Source organism: Thunnus maccoyii, chromosome 6, assembly GCF_910596095.1.
Source record: "Thunnus maccoyii chromosome 6, fThuMac1.1, whole genome shotgun sequence".
Classification (NCBI taxonomy): Eukaryota; Metazoa; Chordata; class Actinopteri; order Scombriformes; family Scombridae; genus Thunnus; species Thunnus maccoyii.
Window position 1 is genome coordinate 20,982,028 of NC_056538.1, and position 23,503 is coordinate 21,005,530.

At 41.0% G+C, this 23,503-nt stretch overlaps 2 protein-coding genes across 7 annotated transcripts in view; one reads left to right on the forward strand and one right to left on the reverse strand.

Annotated features, from left to right (window-relative positions):
* ift80 (intraflagellar transport 80 homolog (Chlamydomonas)) overlaps positions 1-16,116 on the forward strand; it is a 44,110-nt gene extending 27,994 nt beyond the window's left edge. For all 6 annotated transcript variants that reach the window (XM_042414717.1, XM_042414718.1, XM_042414719.1 and 3 more), the window contains exons 9-20: positions 1,627-1,806; positions 3,116-3,234; positions 4,118-4,192; positions 4,773-4,936; positions 5,022-5,086; positions 6,810-6,945; positions 7,168-7,315; positions 8,729-8,900; positions 14,217-14,306; positions 14,533-14,705; positions 14,907-15,030; positions 15,376-16,116. In XM_042414717.1, the coding sequence (XP_042270651.1) occupies positions 1,627-1,806; positions 3,116-3,234; positions 4,118-4,192; positions 4,773-4,936; positions 5,022-5,086; positions 6,810-6,945; positions 7,168-7,315; positions 8,729-8,900; positions 14,217-14,306; positions 14,533-14,705; positions 14,907-15,030; positions 15,376-15,486 (1,557 nt within the window). In that variant the 3' untranslated portion in view covers positions 15,487-16,116. The remainder of the gene's footprint in view (positions 1-1,626; positions 1,807-3,115; positions 3,235-4,117; positions 4,193-4,772; positions 4,937-5,021; positions 5,087-6,809; positions 6,946-7,167; positions 7,316-8,728; positions 8,901-14,216; positions 14,307-14,532; positions 14,706-14,906; positions 15,031-15,375) is intronic.
* Positions 16,117-19,535: 3,419 nt separating this feature from the next.
* On the reverse strand, positions 19,536-20,579 carry LOC121899116 (uncharacterized membrane protein C3orf80). The gene has a single exon (XM_042414725.1). It carries the CDS (start codon positions 20,442-20,444, stop codon positions 19,785-19,787), a length of 660 nt encoding a protein of 219 aa, XP_042270659.1. The 5' UTR covers positions 20,445-20,579; the 3' UTR covers positions 19,536-19,784.
* Positions 20,580-23,503: the final 2,924 nt, after the last annotated feature.

Here is a 23,503-nt window from a genome sequence, read left to right on the forward strand (position 1 = left end):
CAGAGGGAGGGAAAAGAAATTAAAATGCATTTAATTGAAGTTTAACAAATTATCTTTTGTCCACATGGTGGTACAGGTCTTATTTTTTTTGTCCCGCGACTATTTTTGGGACCTGATATGACATTAACTACTGGGAGGGTGCTGACTAAAACCAGCTGAGAGACGTGTGTATGAGGGAGACAGACGGAGCAGGAGAGGGAAAGAGATCAAAGCAGTAGCCTGTAGCAAACCTGTTGCCTGCCGACTGTTACCTTTAGCCCTGTCAAAGGCAACGAAGAGGAAATAACGCCACACCTCACATCCCGCAGCTGCATGCGTATTAGGCAGCGAACACACTGAGGCCTTTTCTCCGAGCTTCACCGCAGCACTTGGCCTGCTGCACCACACTTGTCTCTCCATCGCAGGCTGCACTAGGCTAACATTAGTGCTTTTCTCTCTTCATAAGCAGTTGACGGTGTGAATGCATATATTTGTGTGGCAGATCACAGCTAAGAAAGCAGCTCAGATCAGCCAGCCATTTGTGCCCAAGGCATCAGGAAGGACTGGGGGGGCGGGGGGGGGACGACGAGGAAGGTTGACTGTGGTTGTAGAAGGGAGTATCAGGGTATTGTGAGAAAATCAACATTAGTTTTGACAGAAAGATCCCAGGTGTGCACAGCAAGACACAAAAAATGTTATCTGGATGAGATGTAAACTTTTTCAATGTACCTAACTCTGGTACTGTTAACGTAGCTTTTGCTTGGTTCCTGGAAAAAAAAAAAAAACAAATCGGAAAACTTTTAACTACTGGTGGATCCAGACTGTCTCAACTGAATCACGGTGAATCAAAACACCAGATTATTGTGATACTCCACAGAAGACTTCAGGGACACGAGCGTGGAAAAACAATAGCGAGAGAAGGAAAAAGTACTGGAAAGAGAGCAAAAAAAGGGATTAAGTAGAGAAAAGGGATACCTCAGGGAAAGATGAGAGAGGCGCTCTTGTCTTAGATACTGTAAAGAGCCACATATCTCTCAGTTGTGTCTTTTGCCATCACTGACTGTCATCAACAGTGCAGACTTTGGCTGATGCAGCACCAATGCAGCGGACCAAGGGAAAACTCCTCTATTACTTTGTGTCTGTTAGCCTCTCTTTGCCTCTCTGTCTTTCTCCCCCTCTCTCACAGGCTCTGCCTCTTTCAAAACCTTTTCTTACAAAATAATAAGAGAGAGGTCTTGTTAATCAGCTTTTGGTTTCAGTTTGGGGGCTCATATATAAACCCTCCCTATTTTCTCCGTATACCCCTGCCCCCCATGTATGTAATAGATGAGGATAGCAGAGTGTATGTTTACGAGCGTGAGTGCTGGACTTGGCAGGGCCGAGCACTCCTTCAGTGTCTCACAGTTCATCACAGCTCAGTGACTGACTGACTGGGCCCCTGTCTTTCTACCAGAGTTTACATTATGTGCGCACACGTATATGCACTCACTCATACGCGACTCTTGACTTTCACGCTTCTCTAAACTTCTAATTGTTTCTAGTTTCTAAGCCGCCCCCAAGGTAATTGTTTAAGATTGTAGATAATATATCTGTAGCCATTAACCATAGTGTTCTCTTTCTCTCTCCCCCCTCTTCCCCTCCCTCCAGTGGTCCTATGCGTTGGAGAAGCCCAACACAGGCAGTGTGTTCAGCTTGGCCTGGTCTGCAGACGGCACCCAGCTGGCCGGGGCCTGCGGCAATGGGCATGTCATCTTTGCCCATGTGGTGGAGCAGCACTGGGAGTGGAAGAACTTTGTGATCACCCTTACCAAGAGGAGAACCATGCAGGTAGAGAAAGAGCCACACACACACACACACATTCAAAATCATGTTTCTGTTCCTTTTCAACGCTCAGTTATATGCATATGCAAAAGAATCAAGCTTGTGTCTCGCCTGGATTGCTGGTCCATCATAAGAGATATTGTTTTTCATGTTAAAGATGTCTTTAAGGGTGTTTTTTGAGAAGAAAAATAATATATTTTCGGCAGGCAAATATTAACAGGGCCAAGCTCAATTATGTCAGCATAAAGATAGAATTATAAAAATACCGAGATGCCATAGGCAGACTGTGAAGAGGTGAAGTGAACATGCTATGTAGAGAAGCAAATGCTTCCCAGGCCCTGGCTACTTGTGGCCATATATTATAGTAAGACCCTCCCAGTGTGCCAGGCAGTCTTGCAATGACAATGACCAGCCTGTCTAGCTGCCTCCCTTGCTCCACCATTCTCTGCTGTTTAAACTCAAGCTAACCACAAGGTAGCGTTTACATGCGGTTAACACACCCAAATGTACATATACACACACACTTGTATACTTTCAGACAGGAATACACACGATACACCTACAGAAACAGGGTCACGCACATGCATGTGTGCCAACACGCATGTACACTCATTAGCTTGTAGACATCTTTACCAAGTGCAGTTTATGTAAACCAAACAAACGCGGGTCATCAGCCATTTATTTTGAGCCTCGCAGGCGCTTTTCTGTCTCCCTCCTCCCCCTCTCCTCCTCACAGTCCTTTTTAAAAGTGCACATCTGCCAGTGGTTTGTGAATCAGCCAGCTAAATTTACCACCTTGCGGTCAAATGTTTTTTATTCTTGGTTGTGTTGCATGTAAATTTGGCTTGCTGGAGGGGGCAGAGGAGGAAGATTTGTAAAGCTGTAAAAATAACCCCACCTTTCACCTGGTGCTGGAAAAGACCCTTTCATTCATTCATAGAGAGAGCTGCAAGGGAAGTATTTATCTATGCAGGTGAAAAAATGAACACCAAACCAGTGCACGCACACACTCTAAACAGTAAAAACTGCTTTCTCTGACCACAGTTGCCCTGCGTATACTTGGACATACTGTAGACTGTTTCCTGTGTATATTAAGAAAAAAACTCTCTAGTGTGTACGTGACTTTGTGCGCCCCTCTGTTAGTGAAGCTAGTGTCTCCAGTTTGTTGTTTGCAAGTTTAAATGTAAAGTGTTTGCTCAGTAGTATAAAGTTTATGCCTGTTTTGTAACCTCTGAGGATTCACCCATATTCTTGTTTTTTTCTTCTTCACTGCACGTATCTTTTTGTGTCCCTCCCTTTTGTATTTTTTTCTCAGGTGAGGAATGTGATGAACGATGCAGTGGACGTGTTGGAGTTCAGAGATCGAGTCATCAAAGCCTCTCTTGCGTACGGTCACCTAGTGGTGGCCACCTCCCTGCAGTGCTACGTCTACAAGTCAGTAGCCGACTTCTCCCTTGTTTGTCTCCTCTGGTCCTCTCTTCCCCTATTCTCACTGGAATTAAATTTCAGAATCACATCAAGGTTTTGTGCATGCTTGTTTTTGTTTTCTTACAAATTAAAACTAAATATTTCACAAATCCTAAAGATATTCTCCAGAACCAACTGAAATATAATGGTATTCCATGCTGAGTTGTTAGATAAGCCTAATGAATTTGCACACAAGACTCTGTCAAAGAATGAAAAAACACAGAAAAACTGGCAGGATTAAGAATAAAGACAACCTCACAAATATAAAGAACTTGGTAATTCTAGTCCTGTGTGAAAAGGGCTTCTTTTTACTGTATCTCTGTCCATCATCAGGGCCATAGATACCATTAAGAACACCAAGGTCACGTACTCAGTATTGACTCTGGGAATTTTAATGATCGATAAAATATGGTTGATTTGAAGACCCTGTCTGGTATTTGTTAGACTAAATATTTTTACATTTGACTATTTTTAGGAAAAATTTAAATGAAAATACAGTAAATTAATTCAGCATCTCCACCAGAATTAAATCCTGGCAGTGAGGAGAAGGCCTTGAAACAACTTGAAGACTATCGTGTGAGGAGATAAAGAATTCCAGAAAATTTAACACTTAATTAATAAAATGAGAAAGAAATAATCAGAAAATATCACAGTCTGTAGATTTCTCTCCACTCCTTCATTTTGGTATTCCCTTTATGTTATTTTAACTTCTTTCATAACTCTTAATCTGTCTTTTCTTGGTGTTGTTTCTATGGCGTTTGTGCCAAATGTAGCACTTTTGTATTAGATGTCTTAATTTTCACAAATTTTGTTATGTGTGTGTCTGTGTGTTTGTGTTTATTTGTGTCAGCTCAAGAAACTGGAATACTCCCCTTATCTTTGACCTGAAAGAGGGAACAGTCAGCCTCATCCTGCAAGCAGAGAAGTGAGTCTCTTCATTACAGGAGCAGTGCAACAAGAGCGAGAGAACAGACTGTTATAGATCATCTATCAGGTCCTCTAATGCTTCATTACTCCGCACTTACCATTCATCAAGTAGCCAAGCCAAGCACACACACACATATAGATATACACACAGTGACCGTGCTCTAGCTTAGCCAGCTCTGTCATACAATAAGGCTGAGAGTGTAACCACTGGGGGAAATTAGATTAATAAGGAGTAGCTCTTGTGCAATACTCCAGTGCAGTGTCCCTGACACTCATCATAGAGCTAAATAGATTACTTGCCATTCTGTAATCTCAGTTGAGCATGATGACTCTTGCTGAGTAAGTCTATGCTGTGTTAATGTGCAATACATATTTAAACTACATGCTGGTGTCAGCTGATTAACTAACTGTTTAAGTAACTGTTACTGCATAACTTTTCATCTGTATCTCTGTCTCCCCTTGCTCCCCTCCTCCCCTCTCCATGCTACCACATGCACCCATATATAAAATCATACATTTACTTTTATACTGCCCTCATCCACTGTATCCTTTTGCCTCCTGTTGTCTCTCCCACCCAGACATTTTCTGCTAGTGGATGGAGCAGGGTTGTATACGTTCTCCTATGAAGGTCGACTGATATCCTCCCCCAAATTCCCTGGTATGAGAGCTGACATCCTCAACGCCCAGGGTGTCTCGCTCAGCAACGACACCATTGCCATTCGAGATAAGAGTGATGAAAAAGGTGAGGGAACCACTGTCACTAATATAATTTATAAATAGGATGAACTGTGCCTTAACTATGTTCACTTTTCCTTCTTCCTCACCAGTCATCCTTCTCTTTGACGCCCTCACTGGGAAAGCTCTTGGCGATGGGAAGCCCTTGACTCACAAGGTGAGTAATCCTTTGCCCTTATAGAGTAGTGAGGTGGTAGATGCTAGTTCTGAAAGTATTTTTTCAGTCTGTAGTTTTTTTAAGTTGTAATTTTGTACCACTTTTAGCAAACAGCAATGATACTCAGCACAGTAACACAGGAGTCTCCTGGATATCTTCCTCACTCTCCTCTGTTTTGTCACAATTGTCACGGGACAATTAGCACCTTGATCATTCTTACTAGTTCATTAAGTTTGCTGACCTCAGCGTGATTAACGTTTTGATAACTCTGTCCCATAAACATCAGTTGTCCAGTCATACAGTTGCTTAGCAACCTCAACCGGGCATGGCAGGCCTGTCAAGCTGTGGAGTATTTTCAGCATGCCAAAGTCGTGTTCATGGAGCACTAGGAAGTGCCTGGTAACATCAGGAAGTGTCATATCAAAATTAGTTTGTGGTTCCTCGCAAGTACGTGGTGCTTGGACCTTAAAATAGTGACAACTTTTAGATTGTGTGACAAACCTAATACGATGGCTATATGTTTCCTCAATTCTTCAGATCCCTTAAAAGCCAGCACTGTCAAGACAACAGTGTAAATTCTTGTGTCAAAGTTCCCCAACATTGAACTTAAAATTTAACTTTTATTAAGTTTGGAACAAAAAGCACTACACTAAAGTACTTTGTCTCTAATAGTGAATCCACTGATCACACTGATCCCATTGAAATGAACAAAATGTATTTATTTATTTTTGTCTTTTCGGAAACATAGCATAAAAGTGTGTTAGCATACTTAGTTATTAAGCATAACTACTGGCTAACTACAGTATTTTGTATGAACAGACGCAGGCTGCCATCACGCACATGCGTATTTAAAAGCAAGTATATCTGGCCTTAGATTAATCCAGCGACCTCTTGTGGGGGTCCCAACCCCCGACAGCAAGATTTGCCAAACTCATCATACTCTGCCAAATTCATTTGTTACTCCTCACGCTCAAAGCCTTTTCTCTTAAAAAAGAAGTTAAGCACATTGTTTGAAAAAAAAAATGCTGTATTAAATTATACAGCATATCTCATATTTGTGTGGTTTGTCCAAGTATGTTTTGTTATTTTATGCATCCACATTGCTACATTAGAAAGAATTAACAGTCTGATCTTGCACACATTTTCCACAAAATATTGTATTTACATCATTTCTATGCCTTCTACATAGATCACCATGTAGTGAGGATCGTATTCTATAGCCTGTGAACAGGGAAAGTTATTTCCAAATAAGCTTAGTTGAGGGTAACAATCTTTTCAGAATGAGTGTCTGTGCTAAAAAGATACTTATATATATTCAGAATGGTGAGAGACAATAAAGACACAGGAAGAGAATGGGGGAAGGGCTTTGGAGTCAAACTAAGAGGGAGAGAGACAAAAAGAAGGAAAGAATTAGAAGAGAAGGAAAAGAAGTGGAGGTAGCAGTAGTTACTGTTTGTCAGCATGGCTTTGTCTGCCAGTACTCCACAGCTCCAAGACACTGCACCAAAGCCAGCTGGCTCTCGCCAAAAACACACAGTCACACACAGGTTCGCACACACATACACACATACACACACACACACACAAAAAGGCTGTTGGGTCATGGTACAAACCGCTCTCCCTCTTTTTCTTTCTTTTCCTGATCTTTTGTGTTCCTTCCATCATTCACTCCTCTGGTCCCTCTTACCTTTGTGCTTGTATGTGTGCCTGTATTCATATGTAGCTGGAGGTGGTGGAGATAGCTCTGGACCAGTGTGGGCCATCCACTGAAAGGAAGATTGCCCTGATAGACAAGAACCGTGACCTTTACTTGACCTCTGTGCGTCATCTGGGGCGAGAACCCAAAATCTGCAAAATGGGTGAGACAAGGAGGAGGGAATTCACATGGCAAGATGCGGAGTGAAGTCTCTCTTTTTAATGCACATTTTAAAAACTATTTTCTTTTGCAATTAAACACATTTGATTTGTTTGTTACATTCATCCAAACGGATTTATTAGAATTGAATTATTTTGTAAGTAAAAATTGCAGTGTAGTTAACGTCAAATGAACATGATTGTTGTATGTGTGTTTTTTCCTGTAGGTAGCATGATTCACAGTATGGCATGGAATGATGCTGCTAACATCCTCTGTGGTATCCAAGACAACCAGTTCACAGTGTGGTACTACCCTAGTGCTGTCTTCACTGACAAGGAACTGCTGCCAAAAACATTGTACATAAAGGACGGCAGGTATACCTCTTTGCTCTCACTTTTATCCTGACATTTTATAAGAAGATGATACTTTCACCAGAGTTACTATGACTAAAGCAACTAGTCAAGTTAGTAGCAAGGAGTACAAATGTCAGGACCAGAGTTAGCTCACTTTTTTTTGTTTGTTGTTATCTTAAAGCAGTCATGGAAGAAAAGTAGAAGGAAAAGATGTATATAAGAGCTAAGAAGACAGATAGAAGCAGCTTTTTTGCACCTTCTAGCTCATTCCCCAAGGTACAGCACATAGCGATTTAGGCACTCTTTTTTTGCCAGCAGCTGTCAGACTGTACAATACTTCCTGCCCAAAAGTCCTCCAGTACAGGCCAGTACAGGAGGTGCTGAGGCAAAGTGCCTGCACTGCCTATACAATCTTGGAATACTTTTGAATGCCTCTGCTACACTATTGTGAATATTTGTTTGCACAGTTTTGTGCAACATACTGTATGTAAAAAAACACACATTTGTACTTTATATGATAATGATGCAATTTTTGGTTGTTTATGCTTAAACATTTGTTGCTATTTTTTGTGTTTGTTGTTCTGCTTTTACTATTTTGGTGCTCCAGAAGCCAAATTTCTCATTGAAATGTTCTTTTTATACAGTGTGTAAATGGAGAACACCAAATGCCAAGTGACAAGACCTAATAAAAAAAACAAATATCAAGACCCCACTTTAACCAATGCTTCTAGCTTTTTAGAATATCTTGGATGGAAGGCAGGTTGGACCAAGAGCAACACTTTCAGTATATTATTTCATCAGTTCAGCAGATTTACTGTATATGTGGTGGGCTGCCACAAATTACTCTTTGTATTAGAAATTCTGGCACACATAACACACGTATGTGCAGTATACGCATACTGGCAAAAATTGCATGGTCAGCACAATCCATCATCTTCTACCTACCTTAAATGTTAACAAGTTAAATATTTTTTATCAATACTTGCAAACACATTTCATGAAAGCTTTCATATTAGTTTGAAGCATTGTGTTTAGACATGGTGTTAAGCAACTCAGATCAAATGGAGTGCAGCGACAAGAAGTCAGTTTTTTTTTAGAAGTCCCCAGTATCAGTGGCTGATAAATCCTTGAATCAACTTCACCTACTGTACTTACTGAACCCACTTTTCAAACAGTGTTTGACTGCAGACCAAAATAGCTGGAGGATTAGACAGGCTCATTAGCCACATCCACTGTTTTTCAGCATTTGGCTGGTAACTGTTGTTTATCCTGATAGTATGGATAGCAAGGCCAGAGAATTTGACAACTGAATATTCATAAATGCATAGCTTTATAGAAAGCTATAAAGCAAGATGTTTTATAATACGAAATGTGAGATTGTAGTCACATGAGCGTTCATTCTAATTCTGATGTGTGTTTTTGTCCCCTTCAAAGTGAGTTCAGCCGTGCACCCCACATTCTGAGCTATGTGGGCACCAAGGTGACGTTACGCCAAGGAGACGGTTCATTAGTGTACAGCAGTGTGCCTCCCTACCCAACCCTCCTTCATGAATACAGCACCTCTGCACGCTGGGAGGATGCACTGCGCCTCTGCCGCTTTGCCAAAGTAAGATATCGGTCTTTCCCGATTTATGTAGACAAATTCTGACAAATAAAATATTATCAGTTTGAAATTGGCTATACCTACGATGACATTGCTATATCTGGTCTTAGTGTTTGTATCCTCTTATTAAATATGTGTCAGAGTGCATTATTTTAATTTAATCTAAATTTCTTCAATTTGGCATTTGGATTAATGTAATTGACCTTAAGATAGCGTGACGTGTCCTGCAGTCTAGGGCTCTGGAACTGTTTGGGTTCCTGTGGTGTGTGTCACACGCACACGTGCATATATGTATGGGAGAGAGCGAGACAGAGTCTGAAATGAGAAGGTAGTAGACAGGTTTATGGGACCAAACCAGCAGGCTTTAATTAGCCTTCAATTAGCCTGGTGACACCATTTACCGGATTTAGCCCCCCTAGACCTCACTCATAAATGCACACGCCACTATAAGCATGTGTAAACTCTCCACATGCATACACACACACTGGACGCAGTGTGAGACTGAGTCTTTGCTTGGGCAATGATGCAATAACCACAACTCTGGAGAAATGGACGACTAGTAGCAAGAGGAGGGTGGGACAAAAGGGATGAAGAGCTTTTTCCTTGACCCCTCCCCCCCTCTACTTCTGGTAAGTTTAGTGGCAGCGTGGCTTTTCCCAGAATCACAGTCTTAGTTGTCAGTAAGTGCTCACCTGCTAAGAGTTGATACACAGGAGTTTGAAGTCATACGCACAAACAGTAATACTTAATATACAGTACAGTAGAAGAATAATTTTTTATCTGTGATTACATTTTTGTATCATTCTGACTTCAGGCTGGGAATGACAGTGTTGTTTGTTGTTTTCCATAAGTGGTTTCCGATTAGAGCTGTTAGTGATGGACAGTGATTAAAGGGGGGGGAGTTACAGAGTGGTGACTCCAGTGTGAGGTTTGCTCAACTGTTGGCCAACTAGTGGTTAAGGCTCCATTTAATGAATGCAGCTGCACGGAACAAAGTGGTGAAACATTTGTTTACATTCATTAATGTTGTGTGCAGAAAATGTCTAAGAGGTTTGGAAAATGCTTGATTTTCAACATAATCTGGTGTTTCATCTACACAATCACTCATGTAAACCAAAAATCTTTTAATATTTGAAATGAAACGATGCCATCATTGTAGTTGTTTGTTGTCTCCTGGCGTCTTACACCAGACACGAAGTGGAGCGGATCGGACCAGAGCTAGATTGACTGACGTGGGCACCAAAATGAAAAAGGCGCGTTTTTCCATTCCGCTCAGCGTCTGGTGCAAACCTGCCGTCATGAGGGCGACCATCTGCTCTCAGAATGCGCACGTGTCCTCTTACCTTTGATGTTGTGCGTGCAAGCACATTGACGGTAGCTAGCTAACTGTTGTACCTGCTCATCAGCTACTAGAGAACAGGTGGATTTTGTTATCGCTTTAGCAACATGCCAGGTTGTTGTTTTAATGACAACTGGATGGCTAATGAAAAATATAAAAAATGGCTGCAGAGAGGAGCCACAGAAAGCAAGGCGTATTGCACAACCTGCAGAAAGGAGATGGAGGAGTCGGAACACGCCAGCCATTCAAGAGGTAAAAGTTAAATTTATCTAAAACTTGTTAACGACAGCCAAGTAAAATTGCATCATGTTTGTACATGCATAGTGTATGGTACGCCACATTTTTGGCTAGCCAGCTGCTAAATTTCATCAATGTATACTGAAATTCATGCCACATGCCAATAACCTAACCTAACTGAAACCTTATTGATAGAGAAAATCAACATGTTTGAGTTCTAAATGTCTATCATTTAAATTTTTGGCGGGATATATAATTGAGCATTAAGCCTTGTTTATGGTCGTTCGCAAGACCGTGGCGCCGTCCTCCACAGAAGGCACACGTGCAAACAGAGGCTTTCATACTCAAGCCGTAGTCTGTAGCAGTTTTCTTCAAAACGACAGGGTTAGGGTTAGTAACTCAAGCATGTCGATTTTCTCTATGTCAATTAGGTTTCAGTTAGGTGTCTACATACTGCTGGTCCGTGTGGCCTACCTCATTTTGTTAGCAAGATAGATCTATTCTTGTGAGATTTTCAAGCTTGACATGGTTGAGGTTTCAGTTGGGCATCCATTTTACTTACCTAGTCCACTTCGTCCAATATAGCTAGTGAAAAGTTAAGCAGGTTATGTGACACCGCACTCTCCCATAAAAGGTTCAGGTCAGGAGTTTTCTTTGACAATAATTACACAATAAAGAAGGCTGTCTGTACACCAATCTTTCCCCCTGCTGCTATTAAAGAGAAACACATTAAGTCATGAGTGTAGACTCATTTATTTTGTTTTATATAGTGTATTTGCTAGGTTTACCCCTCTGTAATGTTGCTAATGATGATGTGTTGCTCTAATTAAATTGCAATAATTGATTTAATGTTAAATATGTTAGGTTAGATTATACTTCAAGTAATGGAGCTTATTCTACTTACTTTTATAATTGGGTGGTCAGTTGAACGCCATATCCTCATTTTGTTTTTGTTTTATTTTTTCCCCTTTTGTTCAAGGCAAGAAGCATGAAGACCTTTCAAAACTCAGGTCAGGTCCCACCTTGGGGGCTTATTTTTACATCCGACATCTGAAGCACTCCGCAGTGAAGCTTCAACATCAACTGGTGAAACCACAGCTACTCCTGCAGCAGGCAACCGTGCAAACATTCTGAAACCTTTTGTTACCTCAAACCCAGCACTGATGGCAGAAATTTGTTGGGCAACAAAAGTGATTACGAGTCATTACTTCTACAAGTCATGTGAGAACATTGGAGCTGTTTTCCAAACCATGTTTCCTGACAGTGGCATTGCAAAGCAGTTCACTTGTGGGGAGAAGAAAGGAGCATATCTTGGAACATTTGGCATAGCACCCTGTTTCTTGTCACTAATGAAGGAGAGAGTAAAGAAAGGATCAGGATATGTGCTTTTGTTGAGGATGTGCCAGCTTGACATCTACTTAAGATACTGGCATGACAGCTGTGTGCAAACAAGGTACTTCCATTCTTTTTTCATGGGGCATCACACTTCAGACCAAATCCATGAGAAAATTTAATCTGTGTGCACAGATGTCGGTTTCCACAGCCTCATACAGATTTCAACGGATGGCCACAATGTAAATTGGAAGCTTTTCTCACTCCTGCAAAAAACATACAAACCCAAACTGGCAAGAAGATGGTGGAGGTTGGGAACTGCGGTCTGCACATTCTGCACAATTCCTTCAGGGCTGGTTGTGCAGCCACCAACTGGGAGCTAGCGAGCGCCCTCTCAAGCCTGAAGTGGCTTTTTAAAGATGTTCCAGCGCTCAGGGAAGACTATTCAGCGGTGACTGAGTCGTCAAGTTTCCCCCTTGATTTCTGTAGTCACCGACAGCTGGAGAATGTGGAGGTGGTGGTTCAGGCTCTTCAGATCCTGCCCTTCTTGAATACCTACATAATTGCTGCAAAACAAGGAAAAGCGGCAGAACCATCCAACAAGTCGTTTAAAGCTGCTGAGAACATTATTGGAGATGGTCTCTTCCCAGCAAAACTGAGCTTTTTTTCTCATGGTGGCAAAGGAAATCTCTCCTTTCTTAAGAAAATACCAGAGTAATGAACCCACGCTACTATTTATGAATGAGGATGTTTCCAGTTTGCTGAGAGGGTTACCAGAGAAGTTCATAAAGCCAGCTGTCATGCAAAATGCCAGCACCACACTGAAGCTGCTACAGGTAGAATATAATGATGTGGAGAACCATGTTGATGTCACATGTTGGATTCATTGCAGCAAGAGTCCATGAGGACCACAGAAACACCCAAACGCTCAAAGGCTGAGGCTGGAGTTCAGACAGAACTGTAAATTGTACTGTAAATTGTTTTTGATTAAGACAGTCTCAAAGCTGTTTAAAAAGGCTACAATCAGTCATCCCTTTGTGAGACATCTATCAGTGCTAGACCCAAGAATGCTCATCAGGAGCAAAGAAGCAAGTGTGAAGAAACTCACCAGTGTTCTTCAGATCCTTGTGGAATCTGGCCGCATCCATGATTGATCCTGTGATGAAGTCCTGAAGTAGTTCAGCCATTTCTATGATCACAGCCTCAAGTCTCACTCTTGACTTGATTTCCAAAGCGAACAGACTTCGACGAGCCGCAAAGAGAAGGTGGTCCACCTTGAGATGGTGGAACGTCAGATAAATGAGAAAGTAAAAGAACTGAATGGGTTTCCATGAGCACTAAACTTTTCTAATGTAGATATGTAGATATTTTCTAATCTGAATGTGTAAATAGACCGAATAAACATCTAAATATACTAATTTACTGAATTTTACTAAGTAATTTACTGTAACACTAAACCCAGAATAATAATACAAACCATTGTAAGTCACTATACTTTATATACTCTGGCTGCAATGCAAATAGTTTTGTTTAACAATGATTTTCCTTTAAAAAAAAAAAAAAAAATCTGGGATAATCTGATAATTTTGTTCATTTGATCATTTTTGTTGTTTGAACAGATATAAATGTTGTTGTACTCGCTTTTATATGCAAACATATAAATTGTTTTTTAAATGCTTTAAAGGCTGTCTGTTGTAGCCAAAAAAAGGAAAGTTCTTTTCTTGTGTTCACTCATCATTCATAGCTAGATAAGTCCTCTGTTGATCCTTTACTCTGGAAATCAGCAACCATTAAATAATCATGATCAAAACATACAATCAAAGTTAATATGAACAGCTGGTAAAATAAACAAAGTGACAATCTCTACATTGATTGCTGTGGGTATAAGGGAATTCTCCAAACTTTATTTTTCACAATTGCATTTATAGTAACAATTTAGATGTGATGATAAAGGCTTCGAGAGTATGGAAAGTTTTGTTTTAGGTACCTTGAAAGTGCTTGAATTTTACTCTTAAAAAGATGTACAAACCCTGTGTCTATGTCTGTTCCTGTGTGTCATGTATGTCTTTCAATTACTTCCAAGCACGACTACAGTGAGGTCTTCCAGGTTATCAGCATCATGTCATGGGGGAAATAAAGACACCATCATACCTTGTTCTTGTGTGCACACACGTCTATCTACTTTGAATCTGCCATCCCCATCATGCTTTGTTATATTCTCAATCAATGCTAGCTTTAACTGACTTTGCACTTTGAATATAAGATGTAGAAAAGGGGCGACTATAAGTGATTACATGTCCAGATAATAATTAGAGTATTGAAATAGCTAACTACTTCAAAAACTATCCTCCTGGTCAATGTGTCAGATGGTACGATATTGTCATTTAAAGATTCTCTGTTCCCATCTGCAGGACCAGTCTCTGTGGGCTTGTCTTGCTGGCATGGCAATGGCCAACAGGGAGCTGACCACAGCGGAGATGGCTTACGCTGCCATTGGAGAGGTAAGAGCATCATTTAATGAATCAGTCAATCAAAAACACTGTTTTTGAACCAGGTATTCCAACTCCAGAACACATGCACACACACAAGGAGTGACACACAAGGTTGAATCTCACCAAACTTCAAGGATTTCCACAGAATATGTGAGTCAAAGAGACTAAATTACAGTAGTATCTTGTTCACAATCTCTTCTTTTCTCTCTGCATATCACATCCCCCCTCCTCCCAGTTACCTAGAGTGCAGTACATCAACTTCATCAAGGAACAACCATCTAAGGAGTCGTCCTTGGCCCACATGCTGATGTTCAGTGGTCAGGTCCAGGAGGCTGAGGCCACTCTGTTACAAGCTGGTCTCATCTACCAGGCCATACAAGTTAACATTGACCTTTTCAACTGGGAAAGGTACTACTCTTTGTTTGCGTGTACAAAGGTGCAGCTGAAAGGAGAGGGAAAATATGAGTATTGTTGGAGGATGCTTTTTATCAGTCTCGTAAGGGGATATTTTTAACAGAGGGTTTAGTATTTGGGTTAGAGTTGAGGTGAATGAAGCATCTTCATCCATACAAGATGTGTTCTTATGTCTTCATCTTCATCTGTGTCCAGGGCACTGGAGCTGGCAGTCAAACACAAGACCCATGTGGACACTGTGCTGGCCTATAGGGAGAAGTTCCTACAGAAATTTGGCAGGAAGGAGACCAATAAGAGATTCCTGCAGTATGCTGAGGGGGTAAGCTAGGGCAGCCTGTCTGTTGCACTGCATTAATTGATTACGGTGGCAATCACTTGCATTTTTAGCAGTGGAGGGTGCCCTTTTCTAATTCTTTCCCATGAGTTATAAGCTTTTTACACACTGCTTTTACACCCTGAGCACCTCCAGTTGAGAGAACAAACACTCTACATCACTGTGACTTTTTCTCTGCTTTTCATCAAAAGAGCAAAGGGATAAGCCTGTGTAACTGAGCTGTTAACAAAGATGGAGGAAAGCTTTACTTAATCAGTCTCATACTGCTAATAGCAAAGGACATTAGTTTAACTAATCTTATATCATCACATCTTTCTGTCTCTCTGCCAGGTTGAGGTGGACTGGGAGAAAATCCAGGCGAAGATAGAGATGGAGTTGTCCAAGGAGAGAGAGAAAGCCGCTAATGCCTCTGTCAGGAGCAGCGTGGCTGTGCGACGTTAATGTTCAGGGGACCTTTCTCTAAAACATCAGCTTTGCAGAAATTGATTCCCATGTGTTTTTGACATTTGGTGGATATTAGGTGGTTTGGCCCAGCCTCAGGGTAATAAAACAATGTCTGTACTTGAGGTACAATCTCCACCATTAGTTATAAATACATTAACTTAAAGTAAAAACCAAAGGAACAGTAAGAGATGTGAAGATTAGTAGGCCATTAAAGATATTACACTTGACTTTGACTATTACACTACAAACTTGTGGTGTATGATGTGTAATACAAGACATTTGCAACATTGTACATGGAATTCTGTTACTGTGGGTGGATAACTTGACTCATAGAATATCATTAAAGGTATCTGTATTTCTCAGCAACAAAACCACTATGGCCTTTCTGTCACAACAGCTTCTCAGATATTTCAGTGTCTCAAGTCCATAGTTGATTGTTACTTTTTTCCCATTTGTCAAAATTAATTTGGTTGAATCAGTCATGCAAAAATGTATATATTCGTTCTTGTAAGTGATGCTTGATGTTGTCTTTATATATAGATAGATATTTTTACAGTTTATATATTTGAAAAAATGCCCTCTGTAAACACAAAAAAAGAATGTCAGTTAATAAAACATATGAAAATACTGTTTATATTCAGCCAAAATCTCCTCTTTTACCTTTCCTTCCCTATTTCATACCTATTCCTTTAATGTCTTGATGCCTCATCAGTTTCATACAAAGATCACAGAGTGTCTTTGAGATGTTTTTTCAGCTTTACGCATACACCCAGAAGGTATTTCTGAGTGCTTGTGTGTTTTAGAGTCGAATATATCCACAGTATGTACTTCTCTTTGAGTTATTCTTGTATTTCCTTTTCTGCTGAGGTGTGAAACCAACTGCTTGCCATTCAGCTCCACCCCCTGGTTGGCAGAGAGCCAGTACATCAACGGACCATAATAGCCTATCCATCTCCTCTAGTGGCCCAGGAGGGACAAATGAGGGAGAAGATCTATCTCAGGGCTCTCCAGAAACAACTGCTAGACCATATCATGATGGTGTGGACAGATATGGTAGAAAGTGATCGGCATAATCCCCGAAACTGTGAGTGGCCACAGATGCTAAAACATGAGAGAAAACAGTAGATGTAGGAAAATCTATCAATGGGTTCATTCTCTCTTGCCGTTGCTTTTTTTTTTTTTCTCTCTCTGACTCACTCAATTTCTCTTTTTCTACTCCCTCCAGTTGCTTTCTTTCTAAGCCTACTCACTGTGTGATAAACCATAGTCATCCAGACCATTCACCATTAATCTATGAAAAGACTTATCAGTGAGGAGTCAGGTTTCACATGCATTAGAACTAAGAGTGGCCACACACATTGAAAATGATGATTGAAAATCCTCTTGAACTATACAACACAATTTTAGGTTTTTGTTTCTCTATTTGGTAAGAAAATAATACATTTTGCATTCTTTCTATTTGATATATCTATATTCTGCATTTTACTCAATTTTGCACTTTAGAAGGACATTAGATATTTTGAGCCTCATGCATAAATGTTTCAGACTGCCAGACTTTGGACTCTAAGTGGTAACATCAAATGGACTATGTTAATATTAAATATATTTGAAACTGTGCTGCACAAAATACAATACAGATACTTTAGATTTATTAAAACACAATGCTGTAGATCCATATTCAAAGACTAGCAAGTTCTTATACATTAGATTGATGGCCAACAATACAGCTCCCCCAAAAATACATTTCCTGGATTTAATGTAGTATTTATGAGGAGGATAATGCTCATTGATTTGACCTTTATAATTTATCTGTTGTTTGGTCCGGTGAGTGATACTGTAGCTGTAGGATCATTGGCACAGACTCTAATGTTGCTTACACTGAATCCGTCTTGTGTGTATGTTGGTGTACTGTGTATTTGCCTCTGTTTATCTGTCCGTTTTGTGCTGTGCTGCTTTCTCTGTGTGTCTCTCTGTATATCTTTGTACACACAGTATATGCTTGGATTTGAAATGTGTACTTTTGAAGAAAAGGGAACTATATCACTCTCCTCTCCAATGCCAGGGGATGTCCCAGTTTTACATTATCTGATTAAAATGTCTCTAGAAGACTGATTATGCCGCCTGATCTCAAACCTTCTGTTACAGCTCAGACATGGAGTTCATGTTGAAGTGCAATGATTGTGAAGGGAAGAGAGAGAGAGAGAGACATTCAACATTCACACCTCTTATGGTTCGAGTAGCACTCATACACAGCCAACACTTCATGCATCTTGGGGTCACATCCTCCATCTCATCCACCCATCAGTGGGTTTTGAGCATGGACTGAATGCTTTTAAGTGCAAACACCACCCACTCAGCCACAAATTTCCCTGTGGAAAGGAAAGCCATCATTGTTCACTATCTACCATCATGGTCTGGCAGTATTGGATTACACAAGCCACCACAATCACACTCAGATTTTCAGTGTCAGGGGCATTAGAGGAGCTCAAGATCTCTAATTGTCAAGTCTCGTTTTTGCAGATACAGATGCTTTAGCATCAACTTCTTCAATTGGGTTGATTTGGTTCTGTTTCGCATTTTAATAGCTAATCATCTAATAGAATTTTTAATTTCTGTATACTCTGGTGAATAATAATGGATATACTGCCTCTTAAAAAAGTGTCCAAACAAGTATACATCGGCCTTTCCAGTGACACATAACCACCGTGGAGGTTCCTCGGATATATCACTTTAGCTGATTTGATAAGGTGAGGGTCACTCTGTGTCTCTTTACAGCTGCTCAAATACCATCAACACTTTACACTTCACCATTCAGGAAGGGTAAATATATGAGTCTTGCTTGCCATGAGTAGAGAGCTTGATCTAGTGGATATTCTCCTTGTAATACATTTTTCTGCTTCTCATTTGGCAGAGGACTAATGATGCGCTAACATTTCTTCACGTCTGAGTTGGAGAGGAGAGGATATGGCAAGTGTGACTGTTTACTTCACTCAAAGTCAAAGTAAAGTGACACCTAGTGACAAATGAGTGTTTTCAATATTATAACAATTAGGCATTTTAATGGGCAGTTAATGGAAAGTGCACCAATACATGTAATCCAAGTAAACAGGCCATTGAGCTTGATAGAAAGAGGTGTGTGTGTGGTGTCAGTTTGGTTGTAGAGGCAAAAAAGCCACTTCTTGTCTCATTCGTCAGGAATGTAAATTAGCAGGGAATTGTTAAACACCTAAGTTCAAACATACAGGCAGATCTGAATGTATTCATCGATCTGCCAAAATCTGCCAGGACAAAGACATAACATGACATGCGAGTCCTGTCTGTATCACGCTTATTTCCTGTTAGATGCCCCCTTGTCTCCTCCTTCGCTTGGTGTGACCTGTACATCATCAGTGCCGCTCAGGGCAGCAGTTGGGATCTTGTCTGACATTGCTATCATCAAAATACAACTTTGTTTTCTTGGCAGCTTAAACCATATCAGTATGCCAGCTGTAATCTCTGCCTTTGTTTTCCTGAATTCAGAACCTGGAAGACACTGATAGATGTACTGTACATGGCCTCAGGCAGCAAGGCTCTCGGGATCAGAGCGTTTTTAAAAAATTGCACATCTATGCTGTGGCTTCAGCTTTTGCAGTGGGCATATCAGACACGGCTCAGGTCACTGATAAAACGCTCAGCTCTCTGTGAAATGTGTGTATGTAGCAGTTTGAGAGAATATTGCTTTCATGCTGATAAATTAACTGGCTCCTAACCTGGCTGATAAAACATGTTCCTCAGACAGCATTTAAATTGAGATTCACCCCTTCATTCTCCCTTTCAGCCCACATTTCAGGTTACTGAGGGGAAAAAAAAACGAAATATTTTTTTCCTTTTGGATGCAAATTTGATATAGAATAAATAAAAGAATAGCCAGTCTTTCAGGCCCAGCAGCATATTTAGCATTATGAGTAAGAACTGTTTCACGGTGCCACTTATAATTGAGTTGCTGAAGTAAAACTTAATGCGATTGTACCGGAGCCAAATGAGCTGTCCCAAAAACACAAAGAGTGTCAATTTCAGCAGCCCTCGTTTATTTTCTAATCTCCTTTACTTAACCCAAGCGGTCATTTGCATACAAAAGGCGAGTAATCCCCTATAATCTTGCAAAACACGTACATTTTCTCAGCCTCCTCTTTTATTCTTAACATTCAGGATTATAATTGCACTTGAGTTTATATCTCTGCAAGATAATTACCCTGATGATATTAAAATAAGAATGCTATATTGTCTCTGTAGCATTGCCAAAGATCTGTTTCCCGTCAGACAGAGTTCCGAGATGTCCTTGGGCTGTGCTGCTGTCCTGACACCTCCAGGACATCCCGTCTCTGCTCTCCAGCTCTCGGTCCGGCTGCTCTCACTCTGCCCTGACAGCTCCTCTCGTTTTCCGACAGCAAGTTGTCATCGGACCGGTCTCTGTGCATCTCCTGCATGCTTTCCTCATACGTGGGCAAATATTTGACCTCGTCGTAGGCTGGCAGGTTCGGAGAGGCGAAGCCACCGAGCCTGTGCTCTGGGTACCGGTCCAGCAGGGAGTCCTGGGACGCCGATGCGTGCCCGTGAAAGAGGGAGGGCTCCTCGCTGCGGTCGTGGTGCGGGTGCCGGCGGGGCCGCGGGCAGATGATCCGCTGGATGAAGTAGCCCATGGCAAAGAGCAGCAACAGGATCAGGATGCCCGACAGCTTCCGCGTAAACCAGCTTACGTTGTCGAAGAAGATGTGGATGGGAAGCTTGCAGCATTGCACCGCGGAGCTGGCATTGCCGTTCCCGTTGACGATGGGCGGGCAACACTGTTGCCCATCGCCGCACTGGACCCCCCCGCAGCTTCGGAGGGCTTGACAAGCGGAGACCAGACATGCCCACAAAAAGGTGCCAGTGGTCCCGCACGTCGTCCTGCCGCCGCACGGCAGACGGGGCATCATTTCTGGATCTCCAGGTATGGAAAGTTAGTGCGCGTCTGTTGCGTCCCCCCGGTCCCAGTCCGTTCAGGTGTTACAGGTCTGCTTTTCTTTCCAGCTGTGCACTAATCATGTGTTCTCACAGCCACTGCAGCGCGGAGCAGGACAGCAGGTGCCCCCTCCACCCCCCCACCCCCGCCCCCTGCTGAGGACGACCTGTCTGCTGTTGCATGGGCGATAGGAGTGGCGCAAAAGCGCTGTCAGGAGGGAGCAGTGATGGGAATCATGAATAATCTTACATCATTATTGCGTGAAGACTTTTTTCTAAATTTCCTAACATGGCCTTTTCCCAGTGCAACCCACAAATATGGTTCCTATAACTTGACATTTTCATATCCAGCACTATCTAAACTGCCCAAGAGATTTGTGACCCCAACAGTTTCATATCAGTAACCCTCATCAGACAATGTTTGCTGCAGAGCTCCATGATATATGTTAAGATTCAGTAGAAAATCCTGTACATGTAAGAGAGGTGACGAGCATAGATGGGAGAGTGAGAAAACATTTTACGCTATTATAGCCTGTCAAACCTGACTGGTCCTCATTCTGCAGTGGTGGAGGAACTATTCTGATCCTTTTAAAAGTAAAAGCAATACAAAAAAAACTCCATTAAAAGCCATGCATTGAAAATGTCACTCAAGTAAAAATGCATGAGTGTTATTAGCAAAAAGTACTTGAAAAGTTAAAAGTTATGACCCCTGCAAACGTTACACTATTATGTATTATATTATTGGACTATGATTACACATGTGTAAATAGCATTTTACACATTAATGCATGTATACACATATTTAAGATAATAAATATGATTTGTATGTAAAATCTTAATATTTATAGTACCCAAACTGAAAACTATAGCTGTCAAATAAAATAATATCCTCTCAGTTGTAGTGGAGTGGAAGTGTAAAGTAGCATGAAATACTCAACTCAAGTAAAGTACAAGCACTTTAGATTTGTACTTGAGTGTAGGCTATGTACTTGGTTACGTTTCACCACTGGGGGCAACCCCCTAAAGGATCCCTACAAGTCCTCAGACCCCGTTTTAGGGACCATTGCCCCCATTAGGCTGAACCATGCTTTACACATATATCCTTACAGACTCTTGAATGAACACAGTGCCAGATGTAACCAATAAGGGTAAATGCCCCTGATATAAGGCGCCAACAGATCTACCCCTCTCATAAAAAATGAATCGTTCTCGCAATGTGGGCTGTAATGGCCCCCCATTAGAAGAGTGTCTGGATTCACATTAGTCCAGCATCACCCCAGAGGACTATGTGTCTGCAGCATTGAAGAACATAACCATAAAACTAAATCTCCAGTTTAAACGATAGTCTCCTCGCCCAATGTGTTAATTTACATTAAAGATGTTCCTTTGGACAACATCCAAGTATGACAGACGGCTCAGTAAGCCGTGCTACAAATACTGAATATTAACTGATTAATTAAGCCAATCTGATTAATTTGTCGTATTGCAATGAATCAGCATCTGTATGAATAATTTTCTGCAGTGGCTGTAGTAGATTGACAAAGGTCACTCTGGAAGCCTTAATGTCTTTATTGAATCTGAAAGGATTATCTCTCCCTCTTTTCCTCAGTAAACAGGATTTATGATATTTAGATGGAACAGAGAAGACTACAGTTACTATATTTTAGATAAAGGGGATCGTAGTGATGAGATATGGTCTCACTGTGTTTTGTGAGGTCTCCAGTGTAAATCATGTGTCGGATCCTTTTAAACTAGGGAACGTTTTAGCCCCTTTTGTCTTCATGTTACTCTTTATCGCTAATAGCCAGTCTGTATTCCTTTCTTTCCCAAACAAGGCCTAATGCACAATATACCAAATTGAATTACTGGAGAATTATGACGTGAAATTCAGTAGAAGGGCAGGATCATGCAACCTAATTTATGCAGCATCATATTTCTCTCTGTAATCTGCCTCGATTACGGAAACGTGATCGCAGGGCGTCCTTCTAACCAAATAAACAAATACACAATCAATAGCTGGTGGCCAGTTGCTCTGAGAGTTGAGTTCAGAAACCCTTTTCGGTCCATTGTTTCGAGGGCTTTCCCAGCACTTCTGCTATTCTGCTTCTTAGTGGGCACTTATTGACATGTAAAGGGAACAACTGCTATTTTTGACCACAGCTTTCAATATACACTGTCTCTTGAAAGTAAAGACAAATTCTGCTTTCTCAAGAGGAAAGCTTGTGATCTTTAGATTTGTAATGCAACCCAAATTAAACCAGTCTAAGTAATTATGAAAGCAGGGTGCATTTCAATGTTTCCATTTTTTTTTAAATCTTTGTTTTTCACTGATCACTGAGATTTTACGACAATATATCAAACTATAATCTGTTCCCTCTCCGCTCATTTACTTGTTTGTCCTCTTTATCTCATTATTTCTCCTCCTCGAGAGTGTGCTAACCTCACATCCTGCCTCTTTTTCCCGCTTTCCCTTACATCCACCACAAAGTGCTGCTCTTATATAAAAAAAATTAAAAATTCTCTGTCTTTATCTATCTTCCCTCTCTTTCTTGTCCTCAGTCCATCCAGGAGCAGCTTTCAGCAAACACATCAAGCTAATTGGAAACCAGATAAGGACATTAGGACAAGTGTTCTGTGTTTTTTCTAATAATGCATGGTAGTATATTTACAAAAATGGGGTTTCTGTAATTTAACAGATGGGTTTTTGATGCACACTGAGGCATGAACTTCAATAGACAGATGTAGAATGAGAGAGAGGATTGAGATGAAACAGTGAGGAGTATGTACACAACAAATCTGTTAACACCAGCAACACAATGGCAGCTGCTCTCATGTTGCATTAACTGACACGATAATTTGAAGTAGTAGCCTCCCGTATGGCTAACAATTAAAATGATAACACACTGACTCTAGTGCATCACTGTAATAGATGTGCTGTATGCTTCCATTAATCTGGCACAAAGGTCTCTTGTGTTGTGCTTAATAATTCAGTCTTATGGGGTCCATTAGCTCTGTATAATGATGAATGGCAGCG